The following is a 16,532-nucleotide window of genomic DNA, read 5'->3' on the forward strand; positions in this document are numbered from 1 at the left end:
ATTCACTAATACAAGCTCAACTTCAGTTACCTTTAGGATATCTATTGCAGAAAACTTAGTAACAAGATATGCTGTTCTTGTTCTGTTTTACTGTACAACTGGTATTGACAGTCATTTGGATAGAAAGCAACACAAATGACAGTGCATCCATAGTCTATAAATACTAGTGAATTTCTAATTTTTCAGTAAAAATGTCACATAATGCCCCTTTTCTAGGATTATTACAGATAAAGAGATTGCAGGATGGACCTTAAGGAAGACCACATGCTTTCTTGAAATACACCATTTCTAATAATTTTGAGGCATCACAAGAATTTATCTCAGAGACAACTGGTCATCTAGTAATGTAAATCAAGTTTGCAGAATAATCTTGCCTATAGAAATTGGTAAAATGACCTTCAGACTGAAATAACACAAAATAAGCTTACCTTCAAACTCCTCTGTACTTCTTGGATGTAATTTAGAAACCTTGTTTATTTGTAACTCTCCAAAGAAACACAGTTCCTGTTTCAAAATGTACTTTTTTAGAGTAAGAAGTTGGCCAATGTTTTAATATATCCACTAAATGATTCTTTTTTTTTCTGAGAAATATGTGTTCTTTCTCTGCACCAAAACCAAAAAATGCAAATTCTGTTATCATTTAGGGAATGCTTAATCATGGAGCTTCATTACCATGTTCTGGGGATGGTAGCTGCGGAGCAGAGAATGCTACTGGCTCCATAAAAATTAGTGATGGTCTGATAGACACCTATAATTCATTCTGGTATATCCTGAACTACTACAAAATTATAATAATTATGTTAGTATTTTATGTAATTTATGAATTTTGTATATAATTGTGTCCTTCTCTTAATCATCATCATGAAACTTTCTCAACAGCATGAAGACAGTAGTCCAAGGTGTAGCTTGCATGAATGCCTACCAGGGTTAACCATAGATGCAATTTATTTGCTTCTGCTTTTTCACAACTGTTGTTTGCTTCATTATGAGAATAAATACAGACTGTTCCAAGATGGCATTAACATGGCTTAACAGTATGCTATCAGGTTTAATTTTGGTGGTGACATTGTCTTTAATGTGACAGCTTACCAGTTTGCAAGCAAAAACTGAAATATTGTCTATCATTTCCCCTCAAAAGACAGGATATTAATGAGATTTGAAAGAATAAATTTTATGAGAGTTTCAGCAGTTCAAATCGGGTGACATTAGATGGTAAAAGAAAAAAAGTGCACTGGGGTGAATCATTTTGTACGCCCTACAGTCAGCAGGCCAGTCTGCAATTACACAGAAGAACTTGACAGCTTTGTTCGCATGGAATTTCTGCCTGGACGTATGACCTGGAAGCTGGAGATCTATCAAAGACATTAATGGGATACTAAAATACCTTTGAAAACCAATGCCTTTGAAAAAATGCCAATGTTTATGTGGAATTAATTAATTCCAAATGCCAGGATTCCTTATGTATCAACATCCTTTTACTGGAAAATTTGTTGATAAAAGAAAACGGAAATATACAAAATATTTTAAGAACAAAGCATGCTATTTTGACTCTAGAGGACCTCATAAAGGAGACCTTATTAATGAAATAACTACAGAACTACCTTTAGATATGTAAAATTTATGGAACTTAACAGTGCAGAGAACATGCAAAGGGCAGCCCACAATAAAGAGGGAATAGAAAAGTTTTTTTTCACATTCTAAGTGATGCTGATGGCTTTTGGAATGATTCAGAGATTGAATTAAAACAATTTTATTGAATGATCATTTGAGTAATTTGGTTTCTAGTTAAAGTATTTCCTCATTGCTGATATGCAAATAATGATTTCTGCAGCTACCACAAAAGATATTGATAATTTGTCCTGAAAATTATCAGAGAAACAAGAAATAGTTCATAAGATGCCCCAGTGTATCTTTCTTTCAGTGTGTGATGGTTTCCTTAGCACATTTCCTAGTGGTTTTAAGTCCACTTTTGAAAGTCTCAAGAAGTGTGTTGCTCATTTTTCTCAGAAAATTATAATTATTCAAACTTATCCTTTAACTTTATCTAGGGAGAGGGGAGAAAAGGATTTTATCATCCCCATGTTGTTTCTCCCACTCTTTTCTTCCATTGCTCTCCCTTTGTTACCTTCGCCTGGATTTGGAATGCAGTTCATTTCCACAGCACTGCAAGCCTCTCTGAGATATATAAGGCCAGAGCTAGAATTTTTTGATGTTAAATGAATGAATTACTTCACAATCTGATGCTTACTCTCCATCTGATTATGAAAAAGCCAAGAAACATACTGCTAGAGAGTCATAAGAATAAACAAGAGGAGAGAGAGGAAAAGAGAACAGGGGAAGCTGGTGGAGAGAGCGAGCTGTAACATGCTCTTCATTCAAGTGATAATTGCTGCGTCTGAGTTGTCAGGCTGATGACACCACTGTCTGTCTGAACTCAAACAGAGGTAGTTTTCCATGTAAACTAAACAACTGATGTGTCAAATTAATCCTTTCTGTAGTCGTAGTAGTTTCAGTACAGTTATAGAAGACACAATTTCTGCCCTAAGAACCCCTGAAATCTGTACTTTTTCTAGGCTTTGTCTGATGTTTAGAATGAAGAAGGTGGACACATTTGTAGGGAATAAAGCTGAATATATTTTGTAAAATTACTGTCTGTTACATTTTTATTTTAAACATATCACCTACACTGTAACTAAAATGCACCACAGTCTTTTTATAATTCATTTTTACTGGAGAAGACTTGGTGGAGAATTTGAGCAGGAAAAACCAAACATTGCATTAGCCTTGAATTCTATGTGCATTGCTATAGCAGGCCAACAAGGATACTTGTTGGGAGCTGTCTGAGTATTAGTTAATCAGAAATAATTTCACTTTCATTCATCACTAGAGCTCTTCATAAATATGACTTAATAATTTTTTCATCTCTCTGAATCCTATAATAATAACTCATGAAGCTCTGTCTTTCCAACTCCTGTCATCACTACAACAGCACCAGGGGACAGGGGAAATTTTCATCTTTAGTAAAAAAACGAAACTACAAAAGTAGCATTTAGAAGATATCTATAAAATTATTCTAGGGGGAGAGGATGAATGTACATAATTGCTCAGCAATATTCTATACTACTGTAGTTTATTAAGTACAATGCTTCATTTAACAGTGTCACTAATTTCATCAGTAGAACTGCAACCTCCATTTCTGTCAACATGGCAGGACAGCTGTTCTCAGAAAGTATGGCATTAAAAGGATGAAGTTCTTTCCTTTTTAGGTTTTAAACCTTTGTAGGTGTTAAATCTATTGTGCAAAACACCTGAGGACAAATTGTAACTTACTTTTTACTTTCCTGGCATATGCAAGCATTGTAATATTTATCACGCTTCACGCATTTTTTCCTTTGTTACAAATAGAAATGCAAGACATTAAACCCATCAGAAAGAGATGTATGGAAATTTCATTAGGTAGGAATATTTCTCTACTCAAGCACATGAAGCCTCCATCTGACCCACGGTGTACATTTAGGAGACGACCTTGAGGACAGACCCAGAAAGCATGCAGCTGCCTTCCCACTGGTTTTGAGACAGGAACTGGAATGGAACTTTGCCTGACACTCCGCCATCTAGACTGTTTTTCTGGCATGCACTAAAATTTTCTTTCAAAAAGCAAAATGTTTCTGCTTTCCAACTGAGGTAGCCAGAAATACTGCAACAGTGAGATGTGCTGCTATTTTTCTAAGAAATACATTTTGCAAACTTGTAAAAGTAACTCTAGGGTGTTACACACAGAGTTCTCAGAGTTATGGTTCATGTGTTGGTGTCACTGCTGCCAAATCAAGGAAGAATTTAGAATCAGGAATTAGGAGGGCAAGAAAGTGTCGTCAGGATTATGTCTGGGAAGAAACCATGCAAGTGTATTATTGCTCAGCAGGATCCAGTATCTTTGCAGTTTTTTACATACAGTACTTCATTTAATGTGATCTGAAAGTGTCATCTACAGGATCCAATTTATTCTGAATTTTGCTTCCTAATATAATGCATTGTGAAATAAGGGAGACCTGGAGAAGGTTGATCTCTTCTGAATTTGCATTGCCACTCTGATCTCCCCGTAGGGGTCAGAATTTGAAGGTGGGGATTTTGCATAATGTCTCAAGAACATATGGTAAGGTTACAAGACACAGCAATGCATGAGAATTGTGTCTGACTGCCTATATTAAAGTTCAAGACAATAAGTAAATTTCTTTACATAATGACCTGGAAGATTAGTTACGCTTGATAAATGTGACGAGACACATTAATTCAGCTCAGACTTTTCTATGCAAGCAGAATTACATTTCTCTAAAAGGTTTGAATGTATCTGCTTTATAGATAGGGAAATATGGAATACATTCCTAAATCTCCAGATAATAAATATAGACCATTAAATTGCTAAATGTTGCTGAAATCTTTTATGGAGATAGTGCTAATCCAGTCAGTTCTTGGAAGATATATACACCAGTTTCTAATTGGTCCTCAAAAAGGTGCTGGTAAAAATGAGGTGATAGTGATAGGGATGCAGAAATACCTTGGCCAAATAATTTCCATAGAATATTACAGCTACACTTGATATATGGAGGTCTTTGTACAATACTCTACTCAGCTTGTAGGTCAGTTTGCCATGACACTAAATAAGGCTGCATGGTTACCAGGAAGGCAGAAAATGGAGTAAGGGACTCAGCAAAGTGTTCCGTTGTCCGTCCAGGCTGCCAGTGGTACACAGGTTGAATTAAAAGTGATGATAGTTAAAGCCTTAAGGGTACTGGGTCTTAGTTAGCCCGCCAGTCTTCTGAACTCTGTATGGTATCTTAATCTCTTAGGTTGAAAGGAACGGGACAGTAAAAGTGAGATGGGTATATTTGCTTCTGGTGCTGAAACTCTGATGAATTCCATGTCTTCTGCCCTCAGGAGGCTATGCCGTTAGCTTCTTATAAAATACGACATTAAGATTTTTCAACTTTAGACATTTAGAATAGAGTATTGATTTAATCTTGAATACTTTGTCTCTGACTTGGTTTTGCTAGGCTTTCACTAGTTAAGTATTTTTCCTGCTATGCCTAAACATTATACATATACCTTGATTACAATGTATAGTCAATATTGACTGCATCTCCTTTCATTTTCCATGTGTACAGTAGGTGATAACAAAAACATGACATGCTTGCCAGGTCTTTTGGCCAGTAACTTTTATCAATACTAATTCTTAGTGATATGCAAATATTTTAGAAGAAAATGAGAATTAAAAATAATTTCAAGAAAATCAAGACAATGGAAGATAAATTAAAAAAACTAAAGAGGAAGCAAAAAGTTAAAGGAAAGAAAAATCCAATGTATCCTCACATCATAATTACTCATCATGAGAGCAACTCACCTGTGCTAGACTTCCTTTCCAAGAGACAGTGAACTGAGATCCTGAACTTTTAAATTAAGTTTGTGTAAGATTTTTTTCATATTCTCTCCTAAATAAATTGTAGTCACCCCCCTAATCCAATCTTCCCATTCTCAGAATATTTGAAATGCAAATTCATCCCAGGCATCTCCCTGTGTCTGCAGCTAGTATAGTCTTCTCACACAGGTATTCTGGAAACTATAAACCACAAATCCAGAAGGAAGCTAGAGCTATAATCTCTTTGGGACTGTTTCACATGTTTCAAAGATGAAGGTCACACACATGTAAGAAACCATCCCAAGATCTTGTCTGAACTGGCAGAAGCCTTGCGATGAGATTAGGCCATTCTGCTGGGGACAGGCTGGGTACATAAACCATTCTAGAGGGACATTTGTCCGAGCTCTTCTCAGTTGTGTTCAAAAGCTCCTACAAAGGAAATGGCCAAACCTGCCCAGAGAGCTTATTCCAACACTTAACTGTACCTAATATTGGGAACCTGTTTCTTGAAATCTGACTTTAGCCACTTATATTGCATAGTCAACTCTGAGGTGTGCTCTGCTGACCTTTTTAAAGCAAACAGCTTAAAAAATTCAACAGAGTAGCTGTTGCCAAAATTTATTACTGGAAAGTATTACAGTCTGAATCTTTTAAGATGAATCGGAGAGGACAATTCTGATTCAGTGACTTTATAGCAACAACTGGAAAGGTGGTACTAGTGGAACACGGTAATCCATGGGGGAGCCACAACAGTAAATTGTTTGTTTCAGTTTTGAAATCGGTGAGAGTAGAAGGAAAATGATGAAACCTTTGCTTTAGAACTGCTTGAAAATTCAATGCTAATTCTGAGGACGTCTCTATTTGTGACTCTCAGTTTTCTTCCAAACCTATTTGTCTTCAGAAAGAACTGGAAAGATGTTATAAACCCTACATTTTTCTAAATAAGATATGACCTGGGTTATCTACTCAAGTTTCAAATTGTACCTTGTGAAGTCGAGTTCTTGCATTATGGGATTCTGAGGTCATGAAGGGTGATCAAGAAAGCTAAGTATCATCCAGCTCAGTACCTATAAGACTGCTTTTGCACTAGATCATAATATTTAGCTGTGTCTCCAGTATGCTCTAAGATTTCATATATTACATTCTGTAAATAGAGGAGACTCCCTGGTTATGACATATTCTACAGAACAGGTAGTGATCTAATGAAAAGCAAACGACGTCTGAGAAGGGGTTTGCCGGAGCCCTGCGTGATGTGAATGCTAACAAGTCCACTCACGTCATCAGCTTCCCTGCTCTCAGCTCCCCCCTCCCTCCCTTCCTTTCTCTTTTATGAGCCAGCTTGAAATCAGGGAATTACATGCTAAGGAAAACCCTTCAGCTAAACATATAATTATTCTGCACAGGATCAGTGCAGCACAGTTAATCAGTTTACCAACTGAATTAATTTTTATTTTTTCATGTCTGCATCTCCTGTTGAGAGTGAAGAAATTCTAGATTTAAAGGGGAAAACATGGCTTACAGTTGTGAAATGAGTATCTAAAGCTGAACATTCATTATGAGAGAAACCTCCACTGCAGGCTGTTTTGGCAGACAAACCTTAGTGACAGTCCTCAAGACTTTGAATAACTGACTCCATGTGGAGTTATTACTTACAGGTACTTACGAAATAACTGGTTTTCTATTTTAATTTTCAGCTGTTTAATAACATTCCATTCTCTGAAAGTCACAGCTGTATTTCATTGTGTTGTATTTCATTTCATTGTTTTGAAAAGTTACTATTTATGTGGACAGAGGTGCCACTTCACTGTAAATGAGATCACATTTTAAATGACCTACTTGTAAAACTGCTTCACTTAGGAAGTACAAAACCCTAAACGCTGTTATTTGTAAAAGTACAGAGAATACCTTTTAGATTCTACTTACAAGGAAAACACAAACTATCATGCTTTTATTAATTCTAAGTGCAAATAAGAGTCAGCAGTAAGACATCATATCTCCCCTCTGAGCCCCAAAACCCCCATATTCTGTACAGGATTACGTTCCCTAGAGCATGGATGGATATTAAAGTCGGTGGCCTTTGGTTTAGGTGTGCTGACTCTGATAACCTGTTCGCAACTGCAAAGTGGCACTGAGTTTCACAGGAAGTTCATAGACCAAAAAGCAACCAAAGTCTCCGGGTAGAAGCAGTACAGATGTAAATATCGAAGTGTAGTTTGCATTTACTCGTGTTAATATGTTACACTTAATCAAAGGAAAAACTGACCCAGTTAGAAAATTCTTAATGTACTTGCAAACTTTATGGGTAGTATTTGTTTTCCCAACAGTGCCAACATGGAATTTGAGCATGGCAAAGTTCTTTCACTTAACGTACCTTTTAGGTCCATAGTACATTCCCCAGGAAAACATTTAAATTATGTAAGAAATGGGTACATACCAGGAGAAATACTGGCTCATTTTCTGAAGTGAAAACCCTTTAGAGAAATTTAAAGTTTTGAAAAATTTGGAAAAAAAATAATAGTGACTGAAAACTGTTGTTGAAAATATCTTTACAATTAATGTTTTCTGCTCCTTTGAAAACTTTCTTTTTAACTACAGTGCCTTCTGCTGTGTATTTGCTAAACTTTACCAAATATTTTTGTATAAAGACAGATTCTTTGCCACAAAGGTATCTAGAGTCTTAACTTCTAGATCCTCTATAAGCCTCAAGAATCAATTTCTAAAGACTTGTATGGCCTTTTCAGGTTGTCCACGCCATCAGATGCAGTTCCCAAGTTTAACTCCAGTTGAATGCATTCCTAAGAAAGGAACTGTGGATAAATACAAGATGCCAACTTGTCATAATAATGTTCCTTAAAGCCTACCAGTTTTTACTTCTTTGGCAAGTAACATTTCCTTAAGGAAAAGAACAGAAGGGTGTCTCCTCTTGGTTGGGGCTTACGCTACAGCTGCTTCTGGTAATAGCACGCCATAACCAGGAAGCATTCTGGGTAGCCAGGTCTCAAAATATTAACATCATTTTTGTGGCTTTCTTCCATCTTCGATTATTTGATGTTGCTGGTACTTACTGCTTGTTAACTTCAAAACATGTACTTTGCTAACAGTTTTTAAAAGTAAGTTACGATACCTTAAATAATTATGATAAATTCAAGTTAAAAAAGACATTAGTATCATTTCCCTATGAAATATGCTATCATTTACAATTTTTACAAATAAAGCTAATTGACTACATATTTTAAAGCCAAAAAAAGGTATATTACACTTGCAATATTTGTTACATTGTTTATTAACATGTTGCTTTTATAGCAAAGATAATATTCCACATTCATAGCATGGTCATTTTTCTAAAATGTCTTTACTATATCTCTTAATGCTGACAAAGTGTACCTTTCAGTATAGAAGACATACGTAAAAGCTGCCTTAACACTTGAATATTACTACCCACGCAGACCTTCGACCTCCCTAATGTATTAATAGCTATTTATGAGAATGACTATAGCTAATGGAGCTCACATACAGAATATATAAAATACAGGCAAACAGTGGCCACAATTGGGTACTTTTTGTAAAGTAAGGGATTTACAAGTAGTTTTAAACTAATTCTAGTATGCCTCCATTTGGGTATGTTAGATCTTTGGCCACAGCTGAAGTATGCATTCATGAAGGTAAACACGGGGATAAAAAAGGGGCTTATGATATTAGCATGGTAAAAATGGACAAATGTGCAATTTTACTGTTTGTGGGTCTGTAGCACTCATGTTACCAAGGAAAATACCTATCTTGTGAATACTTCACTGTTCATTGCTTTATACTTATTTATGCTTAAGCCCAGAGGCACACAACTAACAATACTGTCTACTCCAGACGTCCCTATGGATGCAGCATGCAGTCTCTGTATAGAAATGTAACTGTCAGGCAACTCCATACATTTTAAAACCTATTGTCGTATGACCTTCTTGCTTCCCATGGTATGCACTACCCGTTATGGATTCCTGTTACCCAAGATGTAATGAGTTTACATCAAAAAGCATAAAAAAGTAGCAGGAAGCATTTTTAAATTTAGCAACAAGTATTATATATATTTGACATTTAATTTACGTTATAGTTCGAGTAATGAGTTAAAACAGCATAACGATCTGTCCACTTTTTAAATCTTTTACGCACTGAAAATAAAGGTGTGGATCAGAAAACTCTGCACATACATTAGGAATCGATTTCAAGTAATGACATTGGAGTATGGGAATCAATCCTATATCTAATGGTTTGGGACCCATCCCAATGACCTGCTTAAGACCTCCCAATTCACCTGAGTTCACAAACACCTGAGAAACAAAGTACTTACATTCCCTTAGACACCATTAGCTTCAGAATACTGTGTGCTTGTAGAAGAATAGTTTGCTCATGTAATGTGTCTGATGAGCACCTAAAGAGCCCAATTTCAGTTAAGTATGGAGACGTATCTCAGCAAAATGAAATCAAACCCATTCCCTTATTAATGATAATACTTTGAATGCTTTAGGGATGTTATAGTGGGCATCCAATTCAGCCCTCTAATAAGTTCAGTAATGACATTACAGGAATTATTTCCATGAGTAACGTACAAACAAAATAATGGAGATCCCTTGTAGCAGAAATTACTTGTCTCTTAAGACAGACAGCTCATCAGAAGCGATGTATAACAACAGTAATGCATCCTACTGTGGAAATGCATTTTTCCCCACTCAGGAGAAATTTCAAACACTTATCACGAACAATTCTTCACCCTCCCATCCAACCCAGTCTGTTTGCAGCACAGCCGAGCATTATAAGGCAAAACATGTCACAGCTTATGGCTGTGTTGTGAAACTGCAAATGTGCAGGGAAATCATCATTCCTGTCAAGTTCTCAGGAAGAGTTTCCCCAGCGAAGCCGTGCTCAGCCCTGCGTGTCCCCCTCGCGTCCCCCATGCACGGCACGGGCTGCACTGTCCACGGTACCGGTGAGGGACGGAGACGCGGGTGCGCTGGACACAGCGAGAGCAGCTGGGAAGCCTGGACAAATCAGGACATGTCACTAAGGGAGCAGAATTCCTCAGTCCAGCCGCCGGCACCTTATGCTCCTTGTGGTACCCTAAACTACACACAAGTGCTGCACAGCCACTGCATCAGATCACCTGATATGAGCAAAACAGACCTAATCAGGACAAATTTAAAGCAACCAAACATCACAACGTTACACTGTGCAGTGCATAATGGAGCCATGAGGCACAAACACTTTATGTCTGCATTTATCAACAAATGCATTTGATCCCTACTCAGTTCTCAGCAGAAATTCCAACAACATGCTGCACAGCTTAAACAGCCTCTCTCCTCAGTCGTGTCTTTAAAAACTACTGTGCAAAGCAGCATAGGGATTATTAAAACTGAATAAACTCTTCCCAAAACAAAGAATACAAGAGCAGATATGTAAATTGCAAGGATCCAAAGTACAGACAATACATGGTAATAAATGATCATACCTTTCATCCAATCCACTACTTGCTTGGGCGTCCACTTGCTAATAGGTTCCATAACGAGAGCCATCATCAGATCACTTTATCATTCACACCAAAATCAGAAAAAGGAGAGAAAAAATGTATCAGAGCATGGCTGGGCTAAGAGAGCTGTAGGATTTTACAGTGCAGTCCAAAGAGAAGATGATGCTTTGTCCCTCCAGGTTTCTCCTGCACTGATTCAGTAATGTATAAAATTACACTGCTTGATCAGCTCTGGCACCTCCCCCACTGCACACAGCCTGCAACACACTGGAGCACAGAGCCAGGAAATGGTGCAGTACGTATAGACTTACTTACAAAAGCCTCTACCCAGTGATCTACTTATTAGACTGGCACAAATATAAAATTATATTACACAGAGAGCAATTCAAGCTGGAGCTATTCCAGACACTGAGTTTTAAGGAGCTTTATTCCAACAAGCTCTGGGATCTTCATCAGGGAAAATATCACTACTGTAACTTGATAGCAGATTGTCTTGGCTTCATTGTGAATATGCTGACTGTCACTCCGTTTAAAGTGAAGATAGAAATATCAGAATATCACTTGGCATCTGGCAAAATGCTGAGCATCTCCATCTTTACAATGCAAAATGTTGCTGGAGTCTTATACTATATAATCATGTAATTCAGAATGTCACAGTATAAAAAGTCTTACCCAAGAAAAAACTATTGGAAGAAAACTCTTTTTTCTGGCCACATTCAGAGCCAATATATTTCCTCCTATGAGCTGCTCATTTTACAGTGAAAGAATGACAGCATCAAAGAGTCAATTTTTACTACTACAGCACTTTAATACAGACAAGTATAGCAAGTATTTTGATTCAAAGCACTGGGACCATTAGTCAATCTCTCCCTTTTGTTATGGAAAAAAAAATGTTTATAATACTCTTAATACTGAAGTTTACTACCCTTCCATAAGATGAAGGTGAAACATTTTAATGAGATGTGCCAAACAGTGCTTTTTGGACCCATTTGTGACTCTTTGTGCCTCATGCAGCACAAGTTCTGCATCATGTGGTTGAAGAGGTGGGTGCTTTCTGTTTGATCCATTGTCTGAGATGTGCAGCTCCACTATTTTATCCTGGGGGAAGAAACTCAGACTCCAGAAAAAAAGACAGAACAAAGCAGTTCCACCTTTCTTTTCAGTAATGTCTCCTCTGTGCCTTTTCTTCCTGCACTGCTCCAAGTTCCACCAGCACATTTGGGTAAGAAGATGATATTGTTAGCATGCCTGCCTCACTCCACTAGAGCTGTGTTCATTTAGGCAGGCTGAGATCTGTCCTTCTCTTTCTCATGTGGGGGAACACAAAACACAAATGGAATATTTATGCTGTACTGTTTCAGGGTTCTTCTTTAAGTCCATATAGATCAGGCAGACAGGCATTCTTTTTTTTCCCTCCTGAAATGCCTCCAAAGAGATGTACCCTTTTCAGTTCAGTGATGCACTCTATCCTTTTTTATTTTTCTTTTGCTTTGGGAAGTAGTGTGATTAGTATTCTATGATGTATTTTGAGTGCTCAGAGCACAGATCTCCTTTACAAAAGGATTCACATCAATTCTCCTTCAAGAAGGCTGTTTCCAGCTGAACAGCATGTCAGCTTCCTCTATGAGTTTTGGGAGACCACTTTCAGTAGCTTTAGTTCTGTCTAAATAGCTGTTTACAATGGACATAATAATGACAAAGATTTCAAATACACAATACTTCTCCTTTTAGGCAATAGTGCACTACAATCGAGATATGCAGAATAAATATTTCTGTTAGCTATTGGAAACTGTACAAGCTGTTTGTTTTCAGGCTATGTTTCTTAAAATTATTTTCACAAATATTTTCACCTCTCAAATTCTTTTTATGGACAAGCATGGAAGAATGTAAGATATGTTGTGTATGAATGTAGTATTTGGACACAATTACATTAAACAATCTTCATTCATGATTGTTTGGACTATTTCTCCAATTCCTGTCATTTGACAGACATGATGTCAATGCCCTTTTGTCTCACGTTTCCTACCCATGCTTGACTGGGCAGAAATTTTTTGGTATATTTTGACATATTTTTGAAAGAGGATGGAGCCTGAATTCAAAGCCCATCAATGTCAGTGGGCATAATTCCATTAATTTTAATTGTCCTTGGATGACCAAAGAAGCCCAAAGCTCTTATTTTGGAATCAGTACTTCCATTTTCAGAATGAGAACTTTTTAAAACTTTTTCATATCCTGTTACTGAGGGTCTTCTCCACAAAGATGGTTTGCATTTTCATTTATTCATACTGTTACTCACCACCATGGTGCCAGTTCAGGCAGTAACTATAACTTATCTGAAATACCTTGACTATTAGATAATCTCCTGTGTTTTTCTTTATTATTACTAGCCACAGTTTGTCAGTATTTTGGAATTCTACAACCTTTTGGACAACTGTCTACTTTTTGTACTACTTCTTGGAATGAAATATTTAAAGTTGTTAAGAACAGTAACTCTATTTCTCTCCTTGAGCAGATGATTTATGCAGCTTCGTTATCCATTGCACAGATCGGTGTGGATAGCTGTAGTTTGTCACCATTCATTCTAACCCCAGACAAATGCTCCTTTAACTTAACTCATGGATATGTTCATCATAGCAGTCCGTGGAAGATTGTACCTCGGTATTTCCTCTGCTTCTTGCTTTATTTCAAGAAAGATTTATTCCTTACACCCTGTCATATGAGAGTGTCACAGAAGCATGGGAAGCCTTGTCTAGATCAGAAAAGGAGCCCACAACAGACCACAGATCTCAGTAATGGATACAGCTGAGCAATGGCTAAGGCCAAATGGAGTCCAGATGCGCTCAGACTATTTCAGTAACCACAGTTCAAGTCCGTTCATAGCACTTTTTAATATAGGTTGTCCAGTATGCCAGCTGAGGTAATGACTCTGAAATGAGTAATCATGGAAGAAGCCACCCATTGCACTGAGCTATCATTGTTATTACTGACACGGTTCTAAACATAGCTGTGCTAGAGTTAAATCACCTGGCTTACAGATATTGTCAGCTATAGGTCACTGTAGTAAAATCAGGTTTGAAAAGTCACTAAACGAGAAACTTTTTTTAAAAATAAGCAAAACTGTGTAATCCTTAAAGCTATTCCATGTGTTTTTCTGTCAATTTATTGCAAGGCTTCTGCCTAAATCTATCCCCCAATCTACCTTGCATTGCTTCCTAATACTGACATAAAAGAAACAATGCATTCCCATGATTATGCTTTTCTTCCAGGCTGAATATAGCAAATCAACAGAAAAAAAAAAAAGATCAAGGAACATCTTTCTCACTATTATTCTATCTAGGTCATGTAAATGAGAAATACTTTCTGACTGAAGTCTGCATAGGCATTGGAGCAAAGTATGGAATTTGAAACAGAGAAAGGAAACAGACCTTTCACTATATGATGCAGTGTTGTTGTCAAAGGCCTATATAAAATAATCTGGTAATTTCAGGCTATCATCTTTGACAGCAAAGACCTAAGGCTGAATAGACTGGTTGAAAGGTTTCGAGTACCTCCTTCACAGCAATAACACTGGTAGTTCTTCAGCTTTTGAGCACTGCCCAGTATCTCTGGGATTACTAATTAAACCATCATTCTCTGTATTTTCATGGTCACCGTGGGAGGCAGTTAAATGTTCTTGTGTATTTCATGGCCAGTGATAACTTTGCAATTAATGGTTATGCTCAAACCCAGTAACATAGTGTAACGGTCATATGTTTCTTGCAGTTTTCATTTGGTAACAAATATTCTCATGTTTTTTGATGAAGAAATAACCATATGTTGTGAACTAAGTCCTCTACAAGCAGGTTAGTTTAAGAAAATCTTGACATGGCATTTGATAGCCATTATGGAAAACATAAGCATGCAGTTTCAGGTTAAATAAGTAATGAATCCCCTGAAAAAGTGGTATGTAATGTTCTACCTTAAGACATTTATAATTTATATTATTAATGGACATATAAGCAAAATCTCTAAGAAAATGACTGTTGAACTCTTAGTTGTCGTTAAAGATTTTTTATCATGTAATATTCACGTATTATGCAGCTGCTTTTTGGGGAAAAGAACTTTTTAAAATAAGAACTTTTTTAAAAAACAGAATGTGGCTTAATTACTAGTTTTGATCGGTTTTGTTCTAAGGTAGGTTCTTCCTGATGCTGCTTTCTGGCAATCTCTTTGCATCGTAACCTTTGAGACTCTCGTGTTGCAAAGATGGAGGGCAAGAAAACTGCCTTTGGTGAATCTCTGTGAGCAGTAAAGTTTGTGCTATGAGGAAAAAAAAGCCCCAGCTTACATTTGTGATAGCATCAACAGACATGTCTGTGTAATCATAAACCTTTGGTTTGCTTAACCCTGAGTTTACAGGAGGAAGGGCCGGATTTTGTCTGTCCTCAGGTAAATTCTGAGGAGCTGGAGGAGGCTTTGGGCAGCCCCCCCCCACCAAGGGCGGGAAAGAAGGGGTGAGACCACTCCCACCTCCTGTCAGCAGGCAAGCGCCCCATGGCAGGTCAGCCCCGCTGCTTTAGAAACAGGCTGGGCCCCCGAAGGGAGAGTACCTTGTGTCCTCCCCGACGGACGCGCCGGCCGGTGCTGGGCGGTGCCGCATTAGCCCTCACGCTGCCTCCTCCAAGGGCCCTGAGGGTGAGGGTTGAGGGGCCGCCGCGCCCGCCGAGCGCCAGGAGCCTCTCGCGCCTCTGGAGCGCCACCTGCTGGCGACGCGTCGCCGGGTACGGGACCGGGACCGGCCCCGTGCCGCGAAGGGCGGGAAGGGCGCGAAGGGCGGGAAGGGCGGCGGGCAGCGGGGCGGGCAGGGCCGGCTCCCGGGCGGGCAGGGAGCGCTCCCGGGCCGGGTGCTCCTCCGGCAGTTGAGCGGTAACGCCGGGCGGCAGCGTGCCCGAGGGACTTCACCTTGCCATGACTCTCAGCACGGTGTGAAGTTCATGAAAATTTTGAACTTCGAAAGCAAGACTTTTTGCCTTATAAAACAGGAAGCAAGCAGTTAGTTCTACTGCTGGTGTTTATTGGTACAACATTGGCTAGTTTGTCTGGGTTTTTTCCCACAGGAACCCTCTGCAGTATCTGCTATTCAGTCACGGGTATTGTAGTAATATTCCAGCTCTTACATGCACCTTCATTAGAAAGTTTTATTTTTCATGCTCCATTAGGTGATATAACTTTTATTAATGTGCATTACTGATAATATACAATACCTTACATTAATTCGGTATCAAAACACCCTTAAACAGTTTGGAAATCAGGGCTAACATTGCAAAAATGCAAGAAATACTCAGTTTTTCAGGACTATAGAGAAATACTTCATAATCACTTGCCAAAAAATACATCTTGACATTGCTGAGATGTTTTCGTGCAGTGCTTTTTTCTTCATATACTTTAGTTCACAAACCTCCTGTTCTGACATCTGTTCAGAATAAAGTCCTCTATTTAGCCACAAAACAGATATACTATGGACAGAGGCAGTGCAAATTTCATCCCATTTCACTGTCACTTTTATGATAATATCATCTGGGTTTTTTTCAGAAATTGCCCTTTAGGTATGTTACAATTCCTCAACAT

At 38.1% G+C, this 16,532-nt stretch overlaps 1 protein-coding gene across 1 annotated transcript in view; it reads right to left on the reverse strand.

Moving 5' to 3' along the window:
- LOC141927626 (connector enhancer of kinase suppressor of ras 2-like) overlaps positions 1-11,146 on the reverse strand; it is a 212,889-nt gene extending 201,743 nt beyond the window's left edge. The window contains exon 1 of the mRNA XM_074834806.1: positions 10,908-11,146. Coding sequence (XP_074690907.1) covers positions 10,908-10,974 — 67 coding nt within the window. The 5' untranslated portion in view covers positions 10,975-11,146. The remainder of the gene's footprint in view (positions 1-10,907) is intronic.
- Between the last annotated feature and the right edge of the window lie 5,386 nt (positions 11,147-16,532).

This window comes from Strix aluco, chromosome 10 (assembly GCF_031877795.1).
Source record: "Strix aluco isolate bStrAlu1 chromosome 10, bStrAlu1.hap1, whole genome shotgun sequence".
Classification (NCBI taxonomy): domain Eukaryota; kingdom Metazoa; phylum Chordata; class Aves; order Strigiformes; family Strigidae; genus Strix; species Strix aluco.